Source organism: Cavia porcellus, unplaced genomic scaffold (assembly GCF_034190915.1).
Source record: "Cavia porcellus strain 051 isolate PalLab524CR breed Dunkin Hartley unplaced genomic scaffold, mCavPor4.1 scaffold_30, whole genome shotgun sequence".
NCBI classification, from domain to species: Eukaryota; Metazoa; Chordata; class Mammalia; order Rodentia; family Caviidae; genus Cavia; species Cavia porcellus.
In genome coordinates, this window is record NW_026947513.1 from 42,741,589 (window position 1) to 42,766,969 (window position 25,381).

The 25,381-nt window shown below is 34.5% G+C and overlaps 1 protein-coding gene across 5 annotated transcripts in view; it reads right to left on the reverse strand.

Annotated features, from left to right (window-relative positions):
* The window catches only part of Uba6 (ubiquitin like modifier activating enzyme 6), a 72,782-nt gene that overhangs the window by 38,840 nt on the left and 8,561 nt on the right, over window positions 1-25,381 (reverse strand). For 4 of the 5 annotated variants that reach the window (XR_010044619.1, XM_063240392.1, XM_063240393.1 and 1 more), the window contains 10 exons: window positions 23,819-23,913; window positions 22,690-22,718; window positions 15,165-15,259; window positions 14,595-14,706; window positions 11,609-11,689; window positions 8,242-8,364; window positions 6,261-6,384; window positions 3,431-3,534; window positions 1,867-1,929; window positions 1,123-1,199 (listed from right to left, as the gene is read on the reverse strand). Coding sequence is in view for 4 of the 5 variants with exons in the window: in XM_063240392.1 (XP_063096462.1) it covers window positions 1,123-1,199; window positions 1,867-1,929; window positions 3,431-3,534; window positions 6,261-6,384; window positions 8,242-8,364; window positions 11,609-11,689; window positions 14,595-14,706; window positions 15,165-15,259; window positions 22,690-22,718; window positions 23,819-23,913 (903 nt within the window). In the remaining variant the exon portion in view is untranslated. Of the gene's footprint in view, window positions 1-1,122; window positions 1,200-1,866; window positions 1,930-3,430; window positions 3,535-6,260; window positions 6,385-8,241; window positions 8,365-11,608; window positions 11,690-14,594; window positions 14,707-15,164; window positions 15,260-16,000; window positions 16,109-22,689; window positions 22,719-23,818; window positions 23,914-25,381 lie in introns of all 5 variants that reach the window. The other variant, XM_063240395.1, reaches the window with a different exon arrangement.

Below are 25,381 nucleotides of genomic sequence, written 5' to 3' on the forward strand. Positions count from 1 at the left end.
TGACAATAACTCATTCACAGTTAAGTGACCCTCTATAAATCACTGGTCCTGGCTGAGGCCCGTAGTGGCTTTGAGGCCAGAGATACCCCAAAAGGCATGACAAGGCCACAGATGTGGACACTTGGCTCAAACATCAATTAAGTAGACAGAGACTGCAGCTGCAGGAACTACTCCTACAGTCTCACTCCTACCATGTCTCCATGATAAGACAGTGCTACTGAGTTGATTTGATTCATGACTTGGAGAAGTCCTTGAAGTGACTCCCAAGATCCTGCTCATTGCCTGCACTTTCCTCAGTTTCCCCACTCTTTGTTTGGACCTAATAAAAATGGGCAGTCCAAGTAAGTCTTTGTCTTAGCCCCCAGAGTCTCGAACTCAGCTAACTCAGGATTTTGACTCTCCTGGAGTCCTAAAATCATACCACTTGTCTCATTTTATTTAAGCCTTCACCAGACACTTGTTTGGGAGACTTATTGAGTCAGAACCCTGTAAAATGTGATCATTATGTATATCAAGAGAATATCAACAAAATTAATTTAAAAAAGCTACTTGTGAATTCACCATTCGAAGATAATACCTATTACGAGCTGGTTGTAGCCATTTAGAATTTTCAACAAATAAATATAAATACATATATAGGGCAGCTAGTTCCAAGATAACAAAGTATATTATGGTAGCCATTTTGGATTTATTATTATCTTGTTCTGAAGACCGGTACTGCATTCATTTTGTTTGTTTGTTTTTATTGGTTCTGTTCTGTTTTGTTTGATTATACTAAGTCTGATGGCATGGGTACCTATTTTGAAGGGGTATTATGGTAATCACTGTTGATTTTCTATTATTTTGTCTTGAAATCTTGTATCACACTGTTTTACTATGATTTTATCCTGTGTTATTTACTTGGTTTTACTCTCTTAAAAACATAAAATTAAAAAAAGAAAATTACAATTTCTGAAATATTGCTCTTATTCTTTATTTTAAATTTTCAGCAGGGTCTTACTAAGTTGCTAAATTACCCAGGATGAGCTGGAACTTCCAATCCTCCTGCCTCAGTCTCCCCACAGTGTTCAGATTACCCCGCACACCATACCCAGCTAATCATTTTTAGACAGAGAACATTACCCAGTATTTGGCTTGTGACTGTAGTTCTCCTGAAATTGATCCAATGCAAGCATTGCTGTGTGAATCTGCAAAGATACCTATTTAGGAACATTAAATAAGGACCAACATTTAGTGAGTGCTTAGTATTTCTAGGCACTGTGTTAAATGCTTTAAAAACACTACCTAATTTAATCTTTACAATAAACATGTGAACTATGATACTATGATGCTCACTAGAGAAGTAGAATGACTAGACTTTAAGTCCCCAGGTTTCCATTCCAGGTGTCATGCAGCATTATCAGGCTATTCACCTGAAACTTAAAGAGTGTATCGACTCAGCAACAAGTATAGAACATTTATACAAGATAATCTAACCTTTTCTTTATCAAAAGTTACAAACTTTGAAATTGCTCATTCTTATCATAAATACATTTAACTGGCACAAAAATTATATCCAGTGATTTAAAACCTTAAGGTTTTTGTTTTGTATTGTATGAAACTCTATGTGGTTTGGAATTTTAACACAATCAGATTTGTACACATTACTGAAATTTTTAAACATCAAAGCTAGAAAATCACAAAGTAAAACTTTTTCTTATTATTCTAAATTTTTTTAATCCTTTAGTCAATTTTAGATATATAACTTTTATTAAGAAAACCTGACAGCAAAGTATACACATGCTTACTCCATTTTAACTTTATATTCACTTATCAATTCCGATCCCCTACTCTGTTGTCTCTCAAACCTGCAAAGTATTTATTTACCTCAGGTTTGCTAAAATCCGCAACAAGGCACTTTGGATGTTTTATCTGCCTCTCCAATGGCTCCTAACAGAAAAAAACATGTTAGTTTATTGAAGTGAATAATTACTTGATAAAATATACTGCTACTGTGTATGACAGTTAGTAAAAGCCACAGATTTTTTCCCAAAGGTCTGAGCACACAATGTATACTGATTTGTATTAACTAAAATATAAAATAGCTATTATTCTCTCTTAACACATATTTAAAAGATTAAGTACAATAAATAACCACTCTACATATTAAACTTGAAAATCTGAATAAACATAGATGTATTCCAAAAACTGTTTTATCTAACCATACTGTATTTTTTCTGATACTAAGTTATTAAGACTTGTTATGCTTGCCTTGGATATTAAAGGTTAAAATCTACATGGAGTAAAAAACACAAAGCAAAACAAAAACTTAAAAAGCAGCCTTAACCCACATGCTAAATGTGGAATTATTTGAGACATAAACTATCCAATTAAAAATTGGAGTCAACTTGCTGGAAGATCACTGAGTTCACAGTAAGTTCAGTGCCAGCCTGAACTACATGGTGAGACCCTGTCTCAAACCACCCCTCCCACGGAAAAAAAAGTATGAAAGGCAGATCAGACTACCTGGACTAACACTGCACTGTTTTAATCTGAAGCAAGTGAGAAGAGGATTGTTGTTAATAGAATGAATGAGGGAAGACTTTTACAAGAAAATTTGTAAGAAAATCTTTCCAAGCTTAAACAACATGAAAAAACCAAACCACATGGGTGTGTTAAGATTATACTGGGAAATGGCCTAAGGATTTAAATAGCAGGAGACCTTTTAGTTCCAAGACAGAACACCAGGAGTCTACATTCTCTCTACAATTTACCTGTTCCTTACCTGGCAGGAGATATTACTGGGATTATTTTACATTTCTAACAATACAATACTTTTGAAATTTGAAAAATTAAAAATCATGATCAATTGTAAAGAAAACATGTAACTAAAATATTAAAAACTGGATAATAAAGCAAAAGAACTTTTAGTAAATCTTTTGAAAATATGAACATATTTGTTTTTGTCTTAGTATGATCAACTTTTGAGTTGGTCTAGAACCAATATAAATCTTTTGAAAAATGCATAGCCTAACTCATTCACATATACATAATATTCTAGCTGTACAAAATATATACTTTATTTATTTTTGTCTTTTTGTGACAGGGTTTACTATGCAGTTCAGGCTAGCCTTTAACTCAACTTTGTAGTCCAGGCTGGCCTTGAACTAGCAGCAATCTTCCTGCCTCAGCCTCCTGAGTCCTGAGATTACAAGTGTGTGCCACCACACTCAACCCAAAATGTATACTTTAGAAAAACGCTAGTTTATTTCTTAAGATTGATTCCATTTTTCTAAAAGTAGGTACAAAAAAACAAAAACAAAAACAAAAACAAACCCAAAACAATTTGCTCAATCTGAATTGTTTGGTTGACTGAACACTTCTATTACTTTTCCCCCTTCGGTTCTTTTTTTGTAAAGAAATGTTTTCTAAGCAGGAAAAAAATACTTACAAAACAAAATGTTTTAGGAGTCTTAACCTGTACAGCTATTCCTCCATGTAAATACGGTTCGAGCTCTGTAGTATCACCAATGCTAAAAGAAAATGGTGATTCCACTAGAAGAAAAGAAAGAAGAAAACCATTATACAAGGGATACAGATACTTACATTTGAACATGCCATGTCATGAGGATGTTAATTTTCCCTAATTTTAAAGGTTATAGTATAGTGTTGGATTTTGTTTTGTTTTCTCTAATATGGGAGTACTGTGGGGAGCTATCCAGAGTGTTTTTTCCAATGTGAAGTTTAGGAAACAAAATAGTCAAGAAAAAGAAAAATACAAATTATTAATTATTAGACACAATATTAATAATTACTGTTTAGAACAAAAGGTACTTTGGAAACTATTTCAACTGGATGAATTTTAAATGTTAAAATAATGTAAAAAACATTTAAGATAAAGGCATGGGAGAAGAATTTCTTTAAAACCTGGAATAAAGGGCCAGGGATATAGGTCAGTGGTGCAGCATCTGCCTAACAAGGGGCAAGGTCCTGATTTGATTCCTGGTACCCACCAAAACCAAACAAACTTGGAGTAAGGAAGGCTCTTCTAACAGTACTCAGAGCCACTAATAATTTAAAAGTTATGGTTATACAAAAATAATACAATTACATTGACAAAAAACTATCAAAAACAAGTCAAAAAACAATGCTGAAGTAGGAAAAACATTTGCAACTCAAGAACAAAACAGAACAAAATAAAACAGTAATGACAAAAATGTGTCAAATAATGCTCTTCTAAGAGTTCCTCCTAGTGGTTAAGAAAGCAGTCATGAGAAAATGCCAAAGCACAGTTCACATAAAGGAGGAAAAAAAATGCCTCTAAAATTTAACATACTCAGTATCATTCATAATACAAAAAGTACAAATGAAAATTATGCTTTGACAGTAGTCTCATCCATGAATTAAGCCAGAAAAGAAAAAGGAACAAAAAAAGAATGCTCTGCAATTACTGATGTAAAAGTATCACCAACCCACTTTATGTTTTAATCAAAAGCCTAAGGGCAGTGCTATGTATAATATAGACTTACTTCTGGGGAAAAGCTTAAGGGAACCCTGAAAGGAGATACAATACACTGTGCACAGAAGTTATGTGTGGTCAGTAAGAGTGAAGACGGGAGATGGAATCAAGGATGGGCAAAAACTTCACTGTAAAAATTTCTCTTTCCTGTTTTGAACTATTTATTCAAAAAGTTAATTTAAAAATTCAGCAAGCCTTCATCTCCACCTAACATATAAACTATGAAACTTACTATTTCTCTGGAAATCTGAAGTAGGGTTCATTTTCAACCCTATTTGTATGCATTTAATACATTTATATACTTATACATTTAAATATAAGTATACTTTTATATATATAGTATAACATGTATATGTAAAGTATGTGAATATATTTTGAATAATGTTTTTCACAATAGAAATTTTCTAAGAGCAGTAAGTATGGTATCAACTATAAAAAAAAAAAACTTCAAAACAATAAGTATTTAAACATGCCCCACCCTAAAAGAATTTTTTTGGTACAAAATGTGGATTTCATGATCATTCTTCAATATTCAATGGCCCCTTCTTACAAAGGCTGCTGCAACAATCTGAACTGGCATCCATAATCCATCATTGCATGGTTCCAAAGTAACAAATGATAATCCCAAATAATTAGTCGATTATCACAAAAACATACAATCAAGAGACAAAATCAATTTTATTATCAAAGATACTTAAATATGAATCTGAAGTTTGGGATGGATCTAAGAACTGTATGTATGGAGTTGTATGGATCTAAAGAATTTGCAACAAAAACTTATTTTTATGTCTCTTAAGGACATATTTTGCAATCAGTAAGAAAAAGAAAAGAGTAATTTTATTAGTCTATCTACTAATTCTGTAAAGACAGTTTTCAAATGCCCTAGAGATGAAACTGAATCACTCACAGGTACGAACACTGTTTACAGTCAAGTTACAAGTTGTAGAGCACTGTCCTGAACTCTAAAACACAGCTGGAGGGGAGACACAAACCATGTGGATTAACATTACTATAAATTTATTATCTCCAACTTCGAATGGGCCCTAGCTGCTATTGATTTCTTAAACCGCATATTCTCCTCAAACTTCCTTGGGTTTCCTTTGGGTAATAATCTCATATTAGTTCCCTAAAAACAGCAACAACAAAATGACTGCCTTCCTGTCAATAAATTCACAAATTTTTCTACAGTCATAACCATTCATACCCTTCATGAAAGCCACTAAACATACATCCTACCAACATCTTTACTTCCCACCTGAATATTCCATTGCCGCTTCACTCAGGAAGCATGAACTGTACTATCTTCTCTCCAACACACTTCCTTTTTGTACCCCTGAAGTAAATGAGTAGCAGGAATCATAGCTCCTCTACCAATGTTGTAGCAAGGTTTCCTCTAAATGTCTAAAATACTCATGGAATTCTAATTCTCATTATCAGCCCTCTCATATTACACTATTTAAACTCCTAAGTCCTGAACTGCGTTTGAGTCTTTTTACGTTTTGTCTCTGAATAGAATACTCTTTTTTACACTTTGTAAGCCAATGTGGCCATCAGATTGTAATCAAGACACCCACCCTGTCCTCACTGTTCCAAACAGGGCAGGTATCCATGCTAAGTCTGGAGTTCTAAGAATGCCTGTTCTCTGTTAGAGTGAGTTGGTGCTGTGTTCCCGCCACTTCCCAACACTGAGAATAGCATCTGAATTATAAATATGCAGAGCGGTAAGTGAGCATAAATGAATTCAGAAAACATGTCAACTTACCAGTTATTTGTTGTATGCACCCATTTAGACCTGTCATTCCATTAATTTCTCGAAATGTTAGGAATTGTCCTGTCTCAAGTTTGTGAGGACGATTTTCAAGGCAAGTTACAATACCAGGATTAGCCTAAGAATAAATGTAATCTATTAAAAAGCAAGTTCATGTATTCTTTGAGTGCATATTCCAATCTCACACAAAAATTATGTTATTGTAAATTGCAAACTCAAATTCGAAGCTATTCTTCTTCCTCCTTGGTGAAAACAACTCTCTAAAGAAATGACAAAAAATAATGACCAGGTTATTACTATTTTTTAAAGTGAATCTTGAAATATAACTTCATGTTTTGTGGGAGTTCAGAAGTATCACAGAGCAATTCGAGTATTTCACAGATACAAAGATTCTTGTGCCTTGTTAAAAAGAAGTTATAGAGTATATTTTAAAGTGACATTAGAAGTCAAACTGGTGATTAAAAGATAAAAAGCCTAATTCTGAATACTGAAGAAATGTACAGAAGGAGGATGGAGATTTTAAAACAGGAGTCTGGTAGTGCATAGCTTGTCCAGGATTTTATTTATTTGTTTTTTGGTACCGGGGATCAAACTCATGACTGTGTGCTTGCAAGGCAGGCACTTAGGCTGCTGAGTTAAATCCCCGGCCCTATCCAGTATTTTAAAATAAGAAATATTGTGTAGTTTATCATATTTTTTTCCTGTACTGTTTTATACAAGAAAGTATTAATGCAATAAAGAATACACACTAACTTTTGGTATGTACTCTAACACTGTTATTCTCAGGGCAAACAACAACCAACTATAGAAAATAAAAGGTTTACTATACACTAATAAATCTGAAAGAACTGGGGTGGGTAATAAATCACAAAATGATTGTTCAATGCAGTTTTCTTAAAAAGACATAAGAAAGAAAACATTAAACAGAGTTTAGAAATAAAATATGAAGTCAGAAGCACAAATACTGTTTTGTCATTGTGTATTACTAATTCTCTTATATTTGTTTTTGGGGGGCTTTAATATAAGCTAACTACAGCATCTGTGGTTACTTCCTTTTTGTAAGGAACACATATAAAGTAAAATACTTAGGACAAAACAAAAAAGTACTGAAAGGAATCAATGATTTTGCCAGTTCAGGAAATCAAAAAAAAAAAAAAGAAAAAAAAATTCAAGCTTATATGAAATCAGGAAAATTTGGCAAATTTACTTTTGATTTCAAAGTAAATCAATTCTGAAGCTTGTCCCCTTCTACATATAGCTTTTGTCTAAGATGCTTTGTGCCTTTTTTTTGCATATAGCCACTGTTGGGGCCAGTATTACATATTGAGTACACCTGTTCTGACACACTAACCAGTTCAGTAAATGAGTCACAATGCACGTATGACAGAAACATGTCAGAACAAAGCTGAAATTAACACTTATGAAAGGAAACTATGTTCTATCAAGTATTGAACAATGGGGGCTGGGGCTTTAGCTCAGCGGCATAAACGCCTGCCTTGCAAGTGTGCGGCTTGTGAGTTCGATCCCTGGTACCGATAAAAAATAAAAAGACAAAAAAAAAAAAAGTATATAACAATGTTAGTGAATGAAGAACATTTCTTTTTCTTTTCTCTCTCTCCTTTTTTTTTTGGTCTTTTTGAGACAGGGTCTCTCTATTGCAATTCAGGCTGGCCTTAAGCTCACTTTGTAGCCCTGGTTGGTCTCAAACTTGAGACAATCTTCCTGAGTGCTGGGATTACAGGCAGGTGCTACCATGCCAGCTGTATGAATCCAAAAATATTTTTAACATTATTCCAATTTCAAGCTAGCTCTAACATAATTCAATCAAAAATAGATAAAATAGTCCATTATCTTAAAACACCATGAAACTAAAAATACTGCTTACAAAATATTGTGCAAAAACTATCTTTTCAAAACCAGCATTCACATCAACTTTAAAATATTTTACTGAAAAAGTTCATTAATATAATCATACTTGCGTTATGTTTGAAATGAAAATTTCTTTTGGTTCTTCTCCTGTTGTATCTGAAACTTCAAATTCATCACCAAAATCACAAAACAATCGTGACCAAACTCCATGTACATCTGCACTGATGAACTGTGAAATGGAAGAATTGAAAAAAAACCTCAATTATCTTCAGTCCTTTAATGACAATTTTATTTATAATTAAATATAACCTTTGGCATATAAAGTGAGTTATGAATACACTAAATTGTTCTAGTTTACAAATCAATCAATTTGGTATTTGGTGAATGAATACTGGGTATTATAAAGTTGCAAATACTGTTAGTTTATTATCGTTATACATTCTATGATTATTAAAGAACACAAATTTTGGCCTTGTCATAAAATTCAAGCACAATATATAAGAAACAGATACTGTGATTTAATGGTCTAGGAGCAAATTACTTGTTATTCTGGAAAAAAAGAAGGGAGCATCCATTCATTAAAAGTGATAGAACTAATAAAAAAATGGATCAGCGCTAAAAGTGGTGGGCACTCTATACAAAAAAGGCTGAGGAATTAAAAGCATAAACCAAAGTCAGGTAAAAATTAGGTTCCTGAACTTAATCAGTTGTTTTATTAAAAGGAATTTGTATAACATGGAATGAATTCATTCTAAGAATCTGTAGAAATCAGTTTTGTACTGAAAATCATTTTTGAGCTATTTATAATTTTAAAAAAGGAATATTCTATAGCATATATGATCTAGCATAAAGCAGCATTTTTCTAATAAAACTGTATTTAGGTATAAAGACTTATCAACATAATCTACACCTTTTATATTATGAGATGGCTATCAGAATACTATCTCCCATTCAATCATGTATTGAATTTACTGACCACAATGGATTACTTTAATAAGGCATAAAACTTTGCAGAAATTTTGATACTTCTTCCTCCTCACTTTAAAATTTTAGAAGCTGCAAATTCTGGGGCAACTTTTTTATTTCTAAAAAAAACCCTCAAGTATAGAAACATACATCAATTACACAACAGAGACTGTACAACATATTGTAATTACTTCACGAAACATTTGTGTCCTCTTAAATTTACTGCTCTGTGTTACCATAAACTGTGAACTATAGCACAAATGTTACAGAATATGATACATAAATACCATACACCAAAAATTTTCAGAACATGTACATCATATAAAATAATTTTAGTTTAGTGCCTATCTCAAAGGTACTTTGTTCACCTTCCAAAGAGGATGAGTTAAGAACATGCATTCAATTACAGGGGAAGAACTGTTGCTGGACAAAACTTTAGAAATTATTCTTGGTCTATCACTCTTTCAAAGCTTATCCTTCTCTACCTACAAGCTCTATCAATCTTTTTGCTGTTGTTGTTGCTGTTTGATTTTTGAGATAGGGTCTTGCTATATAGTATCCGACAGCCTTCAAATTCATGGTGATCCATCGGCTTCAGCCTCCCAAACGCTGGGATTCTAGACATGCACTGCCATGCCTGGCTGTAACAACTTCTCTTTATGTCTTTTCTCACCTTTTTTAATGTAGGACTTCAGCATCTTAAGGGGCACTAAGCAGTAATTCTGAACTGGTCTAGTCGCCCCTATGCTACACTTACAATGTCACAGTTCTTTCTTGAGAGGTCTCTTTTTTGTCATTGCTGTTTTGAGACAGTATCTTCTTGCATAGTCCAGGCTGGTCTTGAACTCACTATGCACTCCAGTCTGGCCTTGAACTTGTGATCTTCCTTCCTGACCAGCCTTCTCAGACCTGGGATTACAGGCATGCACTACTAACCCCAGCTTTTTTTCACCTCTTCGTGATCACTTCATATTTTTTCTTTTTTCTGGTACCAGGGATCAAATTCATGACCTTGGGCTTACCTTAAGCTAAATCTCTGGCCCCACTTCATATTCTTAAAGATTATTGAGAATTTAAAAGGCTTCTGCTTGCATGAGTTATACCTATTAACCTTTACTGAGTTAGAAATTAAAATAAAAATTTAACTACTTACCAGTCCAATTATTTAAATATAGGATAACCAAAAATTGCATACATCTTGTTAATTTTTATAAGACACTATTTATCACAGTCATTTAATATAAGAATTGACTGGCTGAAATGACAGCAGTCTGAGTGAGGCTTGCGATAGTCAGTGTGCAAACAAACAGGCTGCCTGAGTGCGGCTGGGGGTAAACCGTTGTGGTTAACACAAGAATACATCAACAAACATATATTTACAAGCTGACAGAGGAACATTAATACCAACACAGAATCTAAAAAATCCAGTGCATTTCATCAAAAAATAAGAATGAAAAAGGTAATATCTTAGAAATATCATGGAAAGAGTCTGATGGTGCAGATGCCTGAAAGGGCTTCAGATACTCTCATTTGCGTATTCATTTCACATTCTGAAAACTTCTGATACAGTTTACTCTGCATACAGCAAGCCAAAGTGACTCTTCAAAACAGAAATAGAAACTCAGAGGCTTAAAACTGAAATATCCTCAGAGCCTCTAAGGTATGGCCCTATACTTACTTTTCTAAACTGAACCTTCCAGAATTATCTTCCTTTCTTTACCTAAGTCCATTTTGGTCCTGGCTTGCCTCCGGATAGGACTCAAATTCAGAGCTGTATTGCACACTTGCAGCTTTTCATCCATGCGGATCCCTCTGCTTTGAATCTTCTTCCTTAGACCCTCACATAGCTGGTCCGTTTGCCTTATTCAGACATCTATTCCATGTCATCTTTTTAGAGGAGATGTCCTGACTTTCTAATACAGCAGGAATGACATAGACCTCATCCAACTTCATGTAGATGCACTACTGTCTTTATTCTTGGCTCAGACCGTTTTCTTCTACAGGACTTAAATAGTTAATAAATACTCACTAAATGAAATAAGAAACCTCTGAAAAACTGCCATCAGACCATGTTTAAACTTAGATGATGCAATCAGACACAGTGGTGATGATACACAGCTGCAAGGCCAGCACTCTGGGAGGCTGAGACAGGACGACAAATTCAAGCCTACCAGGAACTTAAGGAGACCTAGTCTTGAAAAATTAGCTAAAGACATAATTCAGTGTAAAGACCCTCAAAACAAAGACAAAAATGTATGTACTCAGTGTTTATCATCCATTCCTAACCTTAACTCTTTAATGTTGGCAATTTATCCATAATCCAAATTTACATCCTAGTTTTAAAAACAAGAAATCAGCATGACACCAGTATTAAAGGATATCAATTGGACCATGATTATCTTATAAAAGAGATTCTTACATAATTCAATAAAAACCTCAAATTTTAATAGTAGGTGTTCTTCCTTTGATGAACTGCAGGTAATAGGTCATTAAATGTGGATAATTACCTTAATTGGAGGGCAATGAGAACGGCAAAAGTTGTTGATCTTCTTTTGTAATGAAAGTTTCATCTCAGTCAAAACTACACACTGTTGACAATAAAGAAATTAAACACCACAGAATATAAAATTATTTAGGCAAATAACTTCTAAGTCAGAAGCTCTTCAGTTATAACTGTGCTACAAATACACTGTTGTCCTCATAAAAGCTACTATCTTATTACATTCTTTTCTAAAGTTAACACCCTTAGAAATATAACAGCAAAATTAAAAAGTAACATATGTATGAGAATATCTGTCCATGTTAAAAGGCAAAGCTTAACACTTTAGGTTATGTCTATTTAGTCTCCAAATATTTGGAGATTTGTTTTATCTGTTACTATGGTGGAAACAGTTACCTAGCCACTATAATACAGTATTATTTTCAAGTTAATTTAAAAGTGACAATATTAAGAGATTAGTTGGCATAACTTTTTTTAGTTCTGATATTCAACAGATTTACAAAGTTTGCTTTTACAATATTACTAATGAACTTCCAATTCTATCATTTAATACAGTAAATCATTTTCAAAGCTTAATTTTTCATGATCTAATATAAATTTTAAAATCAGAATTTGATTAGGTTCATAAAACTCAAATACACTCATTAGGGTCAGCTGTCTACCAAGCAGCAGAGCTAGATTCTCAGTCCTGTGTTTCCTCACTACAGGTCTGCATGGACTGGACATCTTAGCTTCACTAGAGTATATTCAAGTGTGAATTTAGTTTATCTACATCAACATTCCTCCAGAGGCCTATCATGCTTTGTACACATCTCACTGGGGATGCCATGAATATAAGGAAGATTCTGACACGCCTGTGGTTGTATTTTGACTTTCTCCCTTCTTAGTTGTCTTTCTTTTCTTCCTCTTGCCTAAATATTCTGGCTAAAACTTTGGGTACAATGAAAAACAGGTAAAAGTGGATAGCCTTGTCTCATTCCAGATGCCAGAGGAAAACACTCAGCTTTTCCTCATTTAGCTTTTATTATGTAGAGCTATGATACTTTTGTACCTATTGTTTTAAAGAAATTTTATCACGAAAGCAGACTGCAATTTATCAAATGCTTCTTCTGTAACTATTTAGATAATCATATGACTTTTATGCTTTACTGTTAATGCATTACTTCCACTAATTTGTATATTTTGAAACATCCTTATATCTACCCCTGACATAAATCCAACTTAATTATGGTGAGTGGTATTTTAGCTGTGCTGTGGAATCTGATTTGTTAGTTTTTTTGTTACACACTTTTGCATGTTTACATCAAGGATCTTTGCCTAATTTTTGTTTGTTGTGTCCTTACCTGGTTTTGACATGGTGGTAATGCTGCCAGAATGAGTTCTCTCTTAATTCAGAGTACTTTGGAAAAATTGGCATTAGTCCTTTAGAAGTCCAACAAAACTTAGCAGTGATACCATCTGCTCCTGTTACGCTCTCTTTTGGATGACCTTAACTGATTCAATCTTCATCTGTTGTTTTCTGTGTTTATATGCTTCAGTTTCAGTAGGTAGTGTATGTCCATAAATGGGTTCATCTGGACTTTCCAATTGGTTAGTGTAAGGTTTTCTGTACAAATTTCTAATAGCATTTGTTACTTCTGTGCTATCAGTTGTAATTTCTCCTTTTCATCTCTAATTTTTTTATAGGTTTATTGATTTTATCTTTTCAAAAAGTCAACTGTTTCATTAATCTTTTGTACTGTTTCTATTTTATTCATCTCTGTGATAATCTTTTATTCTTCTAATTTTGAGTTTAGTTTGCCTGTTTTTCTTGATCTTTGAAATTCATCATTAGGCTATCTGAAATCTATTTTTCTGAGGTAGATATTTGTATCTATAAAATTTCCTCTCATTACTTCTTTTGTTGTACTTGTAAGTTTTGTATGTTGTGTGTTTGTTTTCACTCATTTTTAGAAACTTTTAAATATTCTTTTTGATTTCTTCAAGGACTCAGTTTCTGGTTTCTTTTTTTAATTTTTAATTTTATTCTGTTGTGATAAGGTAATACGTGATTTCAATTTTCTTTAAGCCTCTTAAGATATGTTTTGTAGTTTACTATATGTGACTACTTTAATTTTTAAGTGTATAAAGGCATAATTTATCCACAGGAAAAATCATGGACAATATAGTTAATCTAGAACACCCAGCATGCTAGGAAATTTTATTCCTATTATTTACAGATTTGGTAACTGTGGTAGACTGAATTACTGATTCATTTATTTCACTCTTCTGTAACTGTGCTGTTTACCTATAGCTTCTGAAGAAGAGAAGAACCAACTTTAGTGACTCTTGAGTTTGTGTCTGACAATGTGACATGCGTTGGTCAATGGGCTGTTAATGGAAATAATGTGCACAAGAGTTTGAAATAAGCCTTAGTGGTACTCTTCTGTGTTTTAGCTATTCCAATAGAAAACGATCTAGGTAGACTTCTAGGTCATGAGACATGAAGAACTTAAGACTCTCAAGTTCAGTCTGAGCTAAATTCAGCCTAGAATAGCTACAGTCATTGACTCACATGCAAAAGCATGAGAAAAAAAATAAATACATGTAGCTGCAAACCACTGAGTTTTAGGCAGTTTTTAAATGCATATTACTGTGAGAATAAAGTCAACTGATATAACTGCTTTATCAGCAGTTCTTAAGTATTTTCCCTAAAATGGAGCATTAAATAACACATTATTTAAACAGAAGTCTTCTAATTGGAAACGTTTTTTTTTTTTTCTTTTTTTGCTCTTCAACACACTAGATTAAACTAGTTACACCATATATCAGTGGTGGTGAACCTATGGCACGTATGCTACAACTGCCTATCTGTTATCACTAAAAGTCCTAAAAGGTTCACCATCACTGCCATATATATATATATATATATATATATATATATATATATATATATACTTAACAATTTGTGCTGGAATCTGTCAGTAACATTTAACACAGAATGGTGTACTAACCTGATATTTATTTAAGAAGGAGAGATCTGTAGTTTCATTGAAAGGAAGAGAAGACGATGTGACATGAACATAGGGATTTAGCTCTGCAATACGGTGAAGTACAGCTTCAGCCCTAAAAAAATATTTTTACTAGTTTTTTCTTTTAGTACACAGTCTCTTAAAGTTGGACACTTCAACCACATCAGAACCTAATAGGTTATGAAATTTCAATGAAGTAATAAATTGTAGAAGAAAAGATTTTATCTGTCTTATAATTACATAATCTTAAAATGTACAGTACTGCCATATTTCACAGTAAGTCAATCTCAAAGCATACTGTGACAGTTCTAAGCTCTCTCTTAATTATTAATACTAAAGACTTCCTTTACTAATCTCAAAACATTCATTTCTAGGCAGCAATATGAATGTATCAAAGCTCTTACAAATATAGTTATCTAAGTCTATATTTCGGTATATATGCTTATGATGACAAGTAAAAACAATGACTGAACTACTGTTTTAAATACAAAATATTCTACACAACTGAGTTAAAAAAAAAAAACTCATGACAATAGATTAAAATATCTTCACCTGTTTCTCCCATTAACAACATCATCTTCACAGAGGAAGAAGTTGGTCCCAAGATCCCATGTGTGGCATCTTCCTGTATCATGGATTGTAAGTGCCTTCAAAACAAGAGGAAGATGTCTGTTGAAGTCCAGAATGGGACAAGAGTGATTACTCTATTAGTTATTATTATGTGTACACAAACAACAAAAATTATTAGCAGCATAAAAATTGGAAAGATGTAAAAATAGATCGGGAAATGACATGATTATATATATTTGCAAACCCCAATTTGCTGATGAAAAACTTTTAAATACTAATATTACCCATGTTTATAAAAACAGCATGTTAAAATATTATAATACAAATATTTAGAACATTTATATAAACATTTAAAAACACTTCGTGTAATAAAGACAATTAATGAAGTAGAAAAAATATTTGTAGCTTATACTAAGCCATTTCAACCTTTTTTTTGTTTTGTTTTTTTGAGACAGGGTTTCACTATGTAGTTCAGGCTGTCTGGAACTCACTATGTAGCCCAGGCTGCCTCAAACTCACAGCAATCCTCCTGTCTCAGTCTTCTGAACACTGGGATTACAGGCCATGCCCAATTTCAGGACATTGCAAATCTTACTGAAAAACAAGCAAATAATGTATAAAGAAAACACTGAAAAAGAAAGCCCAGTATGGTGTTGCATGCTTGTAATCTCAACACTTGGGAGCTAAAGGCAACAGAATCACTGTGAGATCAAGATCAGCCTAGAGTATACAGTGAGTACAAGGACAACCTAGAATTTTCAGAGACCCTGTCTAAAAAAAAAACCCGAAAGTAAAAATCTGAGCCTGGTGGCACACACCTGTAATCCCAGCATTTGGGAGGCTGAGGCAGGAGGATTGCCATGAGTTCAAGGTCAGCCTGGGTTACACAGTGAGTTCAAGGACAGCATGAACTACAGAGCGAGACCCTGTCTCAAAAAAAGAAAGAAATGCATATAGCACTTAAAAATATGTAAATATTTTTAACATTGCCCAGGGACAAACCACCTTTTCTTACACATTAGATTGGCATAAGTCCAAAAGTTTGATAGTGTGCTCTACTGTAGAGAAAGAGATGAATCAGCCAATCTCCTCTAATACTGATCGACACATAAAGGGTGTCAACCACAACAGAAAGCGATTCGGCAATCTCTACCAATATGAAAGATGCATTTATTTTTTGATAAAGAAATTCTACTTGTGGGAATCTATACCAAAATTTGCTGGGAAAGATGTATGAGCAAGGACACTAAATGTACTTCTGCTAAAAAACTGGAAGCAATCAAAATATCCAAGAGTGAAAATTTGATACAATATGTGATATATCACACAATGAATACCCATGCAATTACAAGAACAATGAAAAAATATATATTAACCACTATGTAGTAATCTTTAAGATACACTGTTAAGTAAAAAAGGTAGAGAAAAGCATAGTAGTTATGAAACGCAAGAAGAAATAAAAATATGCACACATACAAATATGCATGTAAGTATGCATGCATTTGCTTGTTTAAATAAAAAAAAAACAAATGAGTAAGTCACTGACAGGGAGCGATATAGTAAATGAAGGTAGAAATTGCATAGAAAGAGGTGAAAATTTTATAAATATGACTAGATAAAAATCAATATGACTAGATAAAATCAATCTCACATCAGTAAAATTGAATCAAATTTTAAAAAAGCAACTCCTAAATATTCAAAGCAAAATGAACAAAACAACTAAACTGTTTACTGAGTTGCTTACCTAACTACCCAAAGAAATTACAAGTGACTTACAGAAGCAGTTAATTCATCTATCTCATCCAAGTGGGATTTAAAGAGGCAAAACACACTTTAAGTATTTTCTTTTTTTTTTTTATTTAACGAGAAAGAAAAAAAAAAGGGTAGAAACAATTCGGAATTTCAGAAAAACAAACAGTAAGAAATCACCAGTCGATAAATTACATACTGTCATCTTAGAAATAGTTGCTCGACTTACAAAATTAAAGCATACAAAGTGATATTCATATGACACTGCAAACAGTTCTGCTCAACGATCCAACAAGAACTTAGTAATCTGGTTATCAGTCCTACACACTTGTTTTTTTTTTATCTTAAACAGGGTAAGATTAAACATAACAAAACAGTTTATAGGAAATAATTTAAAGAAACACAGATTTCAAAGCAAGTCCACTGGAGATCTTCACTGTCCTTCACACACAGTGAATATATACTGAACATTATAGAACTAATCAAATCATTACAGGATGATGAAGGCTTTTTAGGTCTTCAAGACCTGATTTTGAGGAAGTCAACAATGTCTACCATAATGTTTCTCAATCTCTTCGTAGTAGCTGTCTTTATCTTTACATATGCTAAAATTGAACATGAGACTAGACTAATATCACTCTGAACAGTGAATGACAATATTGCTAGATTTTATATCATAATGCTATAGAATTAGCATTGGGTTTCTTAGTGTCTCTTCTTCAGAGTATCTGTTCATTACATCGGGTATTATATAATCTGTTCCCATAAACAGTTTAGAAATTCTTCCCATGTGTGAATCTCTACATGTATATATATCCTTTCTGTATTATAGGGAAAAACAGATCAAAACAAGACAACAAAATAAATTCCTAGAAAAACATGAAATGAAAAGGACATATTGGAGCACAATATTAGGTGATCTACAGTAGTTACTATGCTTTCTCTTGTTATTTTCAATAGAATTGTCCATATCATCAGGCATAATGTAATTGAACATAACATTACATGGCTATTTTAATAAAAACACAACTTTGAAGACATTGTAGGACTTCAAAGCAGTTCATAATCAAAACCAGAATAGGTATCTTTTGCATCTTGTCATCTTCAGAGTAGTTGCCTCTACTCTTAAGACTTGATACTATCAAGCGTACCACATTCGAGTAAAATCAGTCGAGGCTAAACAGTGGTCTAATAAACCAGCTTCAAATAAGATCAGTCATGGTAAAACAATGTAAGTAATACAGGATTTCAGTGTAAGTTAATAGGAAATTAAGGATAGTTACCATGGTATAACATGCTATTTTTGGATTAGTTGTCTGTGCCCTCAAATCTAATATGAGTAGACAGACTGGAACAAAATATAATCAAACTAAACAGAGTGATAAGACTACTGTGACTTTTAAATCCTGATACACTATTAACAATGTCCTCTGCTTTCCTTTTTTAGACAATTCCTCCCCTTTCCCTTTCTCAGGATGCTTTGTATATCTTGGGTCCCACTAGCTCTTTTAGGTTTTAGATTAGGGGGCCAACTTGTTATCTGAGTGTTGCTAAACCTTTTTACCTCTGAGCTTGACCTTGAGCTGTACTCCTTTACTTACTAAAGTCATAGGGTTTTCCTTTTTTCCAGCTGTGTAGTTCTACACTGTCCAAAAGTGTCACAGCTTTCCAATCTATCTGTGACTGCTGGGCGAGTTGTCCCTATTTCTCTCAGTTTCCTGTCACATATAGTATTGTTTTCTCATCTTTGACTCAGTTTATTAACCCTCTTTCAGGTTGAGTGTATTTCCATTCAGAGCATCTCAATGGAGCCTGTCTCTTATTCTACTTCGCCTGTCTTTTTTTAAATTTTAGTGTCAAGGCTATCTATATTAAAGATTATAGCTTACCGTCTCTGTCCATGTCTGCTACTCCACTTTACTAATACTATTTGTCCACTTTACTCCTTCATTCCACTGTCTGCCCCGTTCATTGAGGCCTCTCTGCCATTGTTGCTGGTAGTTTTTCCTCTCTCCCTCTGGAATGTCCTTCAGCATTCTTTCTAGGGTTGGGTTGTGGCCATGAACTCCCACAGTTCCTCCTTGTCTTGGAAATATCTTGTTTCTCAATTAATTTTGAGAGAAAGTTTCGCTGGGTACATCAGTCTTGTTTGGAGGTTATTTTCTTTAAGGGCTTGGAATATTTCCTCCTAGGCTCTTCTCAATTTGAGAGTTTGTGTAGATAAGTTTGTCGTTATTTTGATAGTTTTTCCATTGTAGGTAATTTGTTTCTTTTTTCTGGATGCTTTTAATATTGTTCTTGTGGTGGATTTCTGCAATCTTGATTATTATATGTCTGGGTGTAGATCTGTTTTGTTGTAGTTGGCTGGAGTTCTGTATGCCTCATTTATCTGGATATCATTTCTTTTTCCTATGCTTGAGAGGTTTTCCTTAATTATATCTGTGAATAGTCTTTGTAGTTCATTTGTGGTTACTCCTGCTTCTTCGCTCACATGCTTTATTCTTAAGTTATGTATCCTTTGTGTTTTATTTTTAAGTTATGTATCCTTTTGTCATTTTCTAGCCTTTGAATTGTTTCTTCCTGGTTCCTTGTTATTTTTAAGAGATCTCTTCTTTCACATCACAGACCATAAATCTCTCTTAAAGTTTCAAAAGGCTAACTTTAGCTTCTGTCAAGGCATTTTGCCAGCTTGCAATGGAGTTATTAGTTTCCTGATAATCTCTTTGGATCTGTTTCACATATTCTAGATTTTGTTTATATTCTTCATCAAAGGTTTCTCTTCCTTTTCTGAGTTCCTCCGTTTTTCCATCTGTGTTCTGTTGGGAGGGGCTTATTTCTTTAATTAATCTCTCTATATCTTGCCTCACTAGGATGAGAAGTACAGTTTTAAGTTCGTCTATGAGGTCATGAAGGTATTTCTTTATGTCTGCTGATACTGTGTCTAATATTACATGACTACTGCACTGTTTCTCTTCTGTATTTACCTCTCCTAGGCTTATTTTTCCAGGGTCAGCAGCTGGAGGGTTTTTTTAATTTCTGTCTCTTGTCATGTTTCTGGTTCTTTCAGACAAGTGTGTCCAGGAGGTCTCTGGCCCTGTCTGTATTGCTTAGAATCTTTCAGAAGCGTGCTGAAAGGGGTTTTGCTGCCCTCCCCAATTTCCTGTTATCTGACGTATCTTAAACTCCCTCCCAGGGGTCAGGATGGTGCAAGGACACTCACCCCAGGCCACCCAGCCCAGAGTTCAGGGCGCAAGCAGGCCCAATTCCCCGAAGCTGGTGGAGCACGACAGGAAACCGGAAAGTTCTGGTTCTGTGTTTTTGATTATTGTCTGAAAAGCTTCTTTCAGAAGCAGATTCTCTGGGCTCCATTCGTGGTGGCGGCTCCAGAGGGCTCCAGCCATGCTGGCCTGGTGGCAGTGAAAATACACTTGCACACCCAGTGACCTCAGGGGGCGCTCTGGCAGAGGGGGCCTGCTCAGCGCCGGCGCCACAGGCTTGGGTTCTCACACAAGCGGCAAGGGCAAAGGGGGTGATGGGCCCCAGCAGGTCTGGTCCCACGCCTGAGATGCCACAATGCACCCTCCTTGTGCTCTCAGGGACGCGGCCCGGATCCAGGGAGACAGCAGAAGCAGTGGGGGTAGCTGGTGGGTGCTCAGTTGCTCTGCTCCCCCAGCCTTCAGCGGGCCTGTGGCGACAGAGTTGGAGGTGGCAGCTGGAGCGTGGGGATGGCCTGTCTCGGTGGCTGAGGACGACCTAAGGCACTCAGGGCTGCACGATGGTACGGCTGGCCAGGACTGTATGTTTGACTGGTTCTTCTCACCTTAGTTTCTTCTTGGGATGAGAGAATTCCTCTCCCTCTGTTTGGGGTTCCCCACGCTCTGTTACGTTGAATTCTAAGTTGACTATCTCAGGGAGCCCCTGTAGCCAGCTATTTATCTATCTACCATCTTTGCTCTGCCCCCCCCCCACCCTTTAAGTATTTTCAATAAAATATTTTTAGTACTATTGAAACTGGTATTTTGAAATTGTGTCATAGAAGTTAAACATAATGAAGGACAGATAATTAGGCTGGTATCATTATGAACCAAGACTTACTATAAGTCAGAAAAAATAAAAATACAAGATCAAGAAAGTAAATATTTGATAATCTCGAATGTGAATTACAAATTTTTAGTATAATCTCACCCTAATCTTTAGTATCAGGCATTTCAGTGTTTACTTTGGATCAGTGCTCTACATCAGACTACCAAACGTGACAAAGATACTGGGTTTGTCAAAATGGCTCAAAATGAAAGAGCATCTCAATAACCAAATACAGAATAACTTTCACATCAATGAAAATAAAACTATAATGGATCACAACACATCTAATATTTTAAAATCCAGCGATTCATTAAGGCATGTATAGAGTTCACTGGTTACGGGGATGGATGATATGAAATCACTCATTATTGAAAGCTGCGATTAAAAAAAGGAAAAATCAAATACCCATTCTGTCCCTATACAATATACAATATACTTTTATAAAAGTAAATAAAGTGATGGAAATGGAAAATTTTCTTTTCAAAATACTGTTATAGTTAACAAATGATTCAGAGGTAACAAGGTAACTGCTGTCCCTAAGAAAACAATTTAGGCAATGACTGTTAATGATGCATAGTCACAGAAAGAAGAGCAGGGTGCTGTATTATTGCCTCCTGATGGGAGATCACAATACTGTCTATGAAGTAGTCTTGACAAAAAGAAGGGAAGCCTACAAATTAAAAGAAAGCAAGTTTGGTATATGAATTTTACTTATTAGAACAAAATGTGATTTAAAAAAAAAAGATATTTTTGGGTAACTGGGAAAATCTGCACTCTAGCTGTTTTAGGACTGCTTTAGGAAGGCCTGCAGGATGGCCCCAGTGCTCTCATCCCCTGGTATTTAGGTCTTTGGGTAATGCCCTCCTTGAGTGTGGGTTGGACCTATTCCTGAGATACTGTGATGAATACAGTAACTTGTCTTGTCAGCGTGCCCCTTCTTGCCTTCTTGTGCTTGCTCTGATGAGCAAATGGCCATACTGTGAGCTATATTGCAGGGATCACTTAGTAAGGAACTGGGAGTAACTTCTGGTCAACACCAAGCAAGGAACTGACTTCCTCAGTCCAGCAACTCATAAATTCTGCCAACAACAAAGAACCAATTTTTGCCAAACTACCCTTGAGACCACTGCAATTCCTAGTCATACCTTTACTGAAGCTTTCCGGCAAGATGCGTTTGCCAAAGAACCAGCTATAACATACTTAAACCCTGACCCACAGCAAGAGAGATAACTATTAAGTTACTAAATTTTGAGATAAATGGTTTTACAGCAAAGCACAATACAACAACTTCAAGGGCTTATTATATTTTTAGGTATGCAAATAGTGTTGTGGTCATGTTTATAAAAAATATCTTTACCTTTTAAATAAATATACTGAAATATTCAAGGATGATATAATGAATGCAATTTACATCAAAATAAATTTAGTAGCTGGGTGAGTGGGGAATGAGAAGGAAATATGTGAAATAAATGTGTCCCTGAGTTTTTAACAATGTGATGGATATACGGAGTTTTGTCAAACTATGCCATTTTCACCTAAATTTGAAATTTCACGATAATTTTTTTAAAGAACAGAGGGTAAAATAATAAGCCAAAGTGTAAACAATATTACCGTAACAAATGAACAAAAACAATTACTGAACAATTTTTGTTACTAAAGATATACATTCACTTACCTTAATCCCTGCAAGAACAAGATTCTTTGCTATGAAGGAAAAAGAGAAAGAAATATAAAGAATTCATATTTTATTATGGACCTTAGTCACATCTGACTGGATATATTTTTTTAACTTCTCAAGAAATATAAATTATTTGTAAATAAAAACACTAGAAAATATAGACTAACATAAAAGCAATAGGCAGAAGCCAGTGTGTCCTCTCTTACCTTAAACCTTCAAAATCAAGAAGCAGCCAATTTGCCTTTTTAGTAAGCCATGCAAGCCAAAGAATAGAAAAGTCAGATGGACCCTTGTGAGAGCTAAGAAGGCTGAGAATCTAGACTCCCCTACCCTTAAGCAAGGGAGGACAGGCTGAGTTGATAGCAACTGAGGTACAAAAACAAATGAATGTTTGCAATGTTTGATTGACTTTGCAGCCCTGGGACCCAAAGTCTGAGAATCCATTAGGAGGACAACAGTATGAAATATAGCAAATATGAGGATTCTTCTTGTCTTGTTTTTGAAATTCAGTATTCTTTTCACTGTTTTTGCTTTGTTCCAATTTACTGTTTTGTTTTATTCAAAATGTTCTGATTGGTTTTATTGTTTTATTTGATTTTATAATGTATGATGGAATGGACAACTATTGTGAAGACAAGATATACTATAGTAGCCATTGTTAATCCTGCTTCAAAATTCTGTACCATTTTCACTGCTTTGTTTTGATTGGTTTTATTGTTTTGTTTCATTGGGTTTTATTATCTTTAAAATAAAAAAGGAATAGAATTCATATATAAAATAAAAAATAAAATTTTATATGTAAAATTTAAAAGGGATAAAATTTTATATCAGAGATGACACTCCTAAAATTTTAAGGTATTCTTCCAAACATGTTTTTTTGAACACATGTATGTGTGCTATCATAATGAATAGATATACAGAAAAATCTTAACAGAATTAACAGCATAAAAATAAAAGCAATGAGTTACTAGTTTCATGTGGAAGAACATAGTAGTGTCATGTAATAGTCTTGGCAAAAAAATACAAGCTAAATCTGAACAACGTTGTGTATCTAATTCCTGAAATTCTTTAAATCATTTGTGTCACTCAAATGCCATATAAAATAATGAACAAAAGTACTACTCACCAATTTCCACTCCAAGCCCACCCACACCACTTAGGAACACATGGGCCTTGGCCATCTTCTGCATTGCTGTGTCTCCGAGGACATACCTCTGTCGACTACACGGAAAACACAATGAATAACAGAAATACTGTTTTACCACATTATGTACACCTTAAATTTGTTTGCAAACTAACAGCATAAGCCTAGATAGACATTAAATTGATCTTGCTAGATTTGTTTGGGATGATCTGAAGTGTTTAAAACTTTCTAAACACACAACAAATTTTGAAAACTTTGATAATTTGGCAGTAAGATCAACATCTCTTCAAGGCAACAAATAGAATTGGGTGGGAGTTGCTCTCTTTGGATAGGGCAGATGCACGTGTGAGGTGCGCTGCAGTTTCCCCCTTGCTGCTGCTCTCACTCACGGGCTTAGAAGTTGTGCAGACAGTACAATTTATCTCCTCTTATAATGGGAAGCTTGACGCTATTTCCACCCTTAATGATCCCAATGGGTTCTTATTAGGCTTATTTGAAAGATCTAGTATACACAGTAATTTCAAAAACCCTTGGGTAATACTTACTTTTGGAATTAAAACACATAACATACATTTGCTTAAAAAATAAATACTTGTGTTTGGTGTGGTGGTGCATGCCTATAATCCCAGCACTCAGGAGGCTGAGGCAGGAGGATTGCCATGAGTCTGAGAAAAAAAACCAAACTTCTTTTCAACCAGTATCTAAAGTCTGTTTTTGAACTTAAAAATACACATATTGAATATCTATTACAGGATGTATGTTTCTTAGATAATCTTATTACCAATATTTGTGTACTCCTAAATAATAACCTTAAGTTTTGCCTCCTTTCCAACTTTATATAAATGAGATCACTTTGAATGTCTTCCTTTTTTTGAAAAAAGAACCAGGGATTGAAAACATGACCTCGAGCCTGCCAGGAAGGCACCTGTGCCCCTGAGCTAAATCCCTGGCTCTGAATGTCTTCTTTTGAATTTGTAGATTCATTTATTCTGATGGCTGCAACTGGCCAGCAATTTTTACTCTGCTCTAGTCTACTGTACTAGAGTAGTTAATTGTAATAACATACCATCATTTAGCTATTCTACTGGTTTGAACAGTTACCAATAAGCAGACTATAAGCAGCCTTGTAAACGCATTCTGGCGCACATTTGCAGTTGTTTCTCTAGTGTACACTCAGGAGGGAAGTGGAGGCCTAAAAAGCACAGACAAGTTTACCTTTATTAGAACATGCCAAACTGCTCTCCCAAACACAGGTACTAAATTACCCCTTTTTGTACTGTGTTAGAGCCCCTGTAGTTTCATATTGCTGTTTAGACATGATTTTCCAAGGATATACATACAGGGCTACTCTCTGAGTGGTATTAATCAATTTGATTCTGCAAGCATTTTCTACACTACTCAAGTATCCTTCCACATTTTATTTAACTGAAACAAAAATTCTCAGAGTTCCTATAATACAAACATTTTATTAAGAGCACCCCAAATTTTATCAGTACTTTATTTTCCACTTTAACTGTTTTATGACTTACGTGTTAATCCAAATTG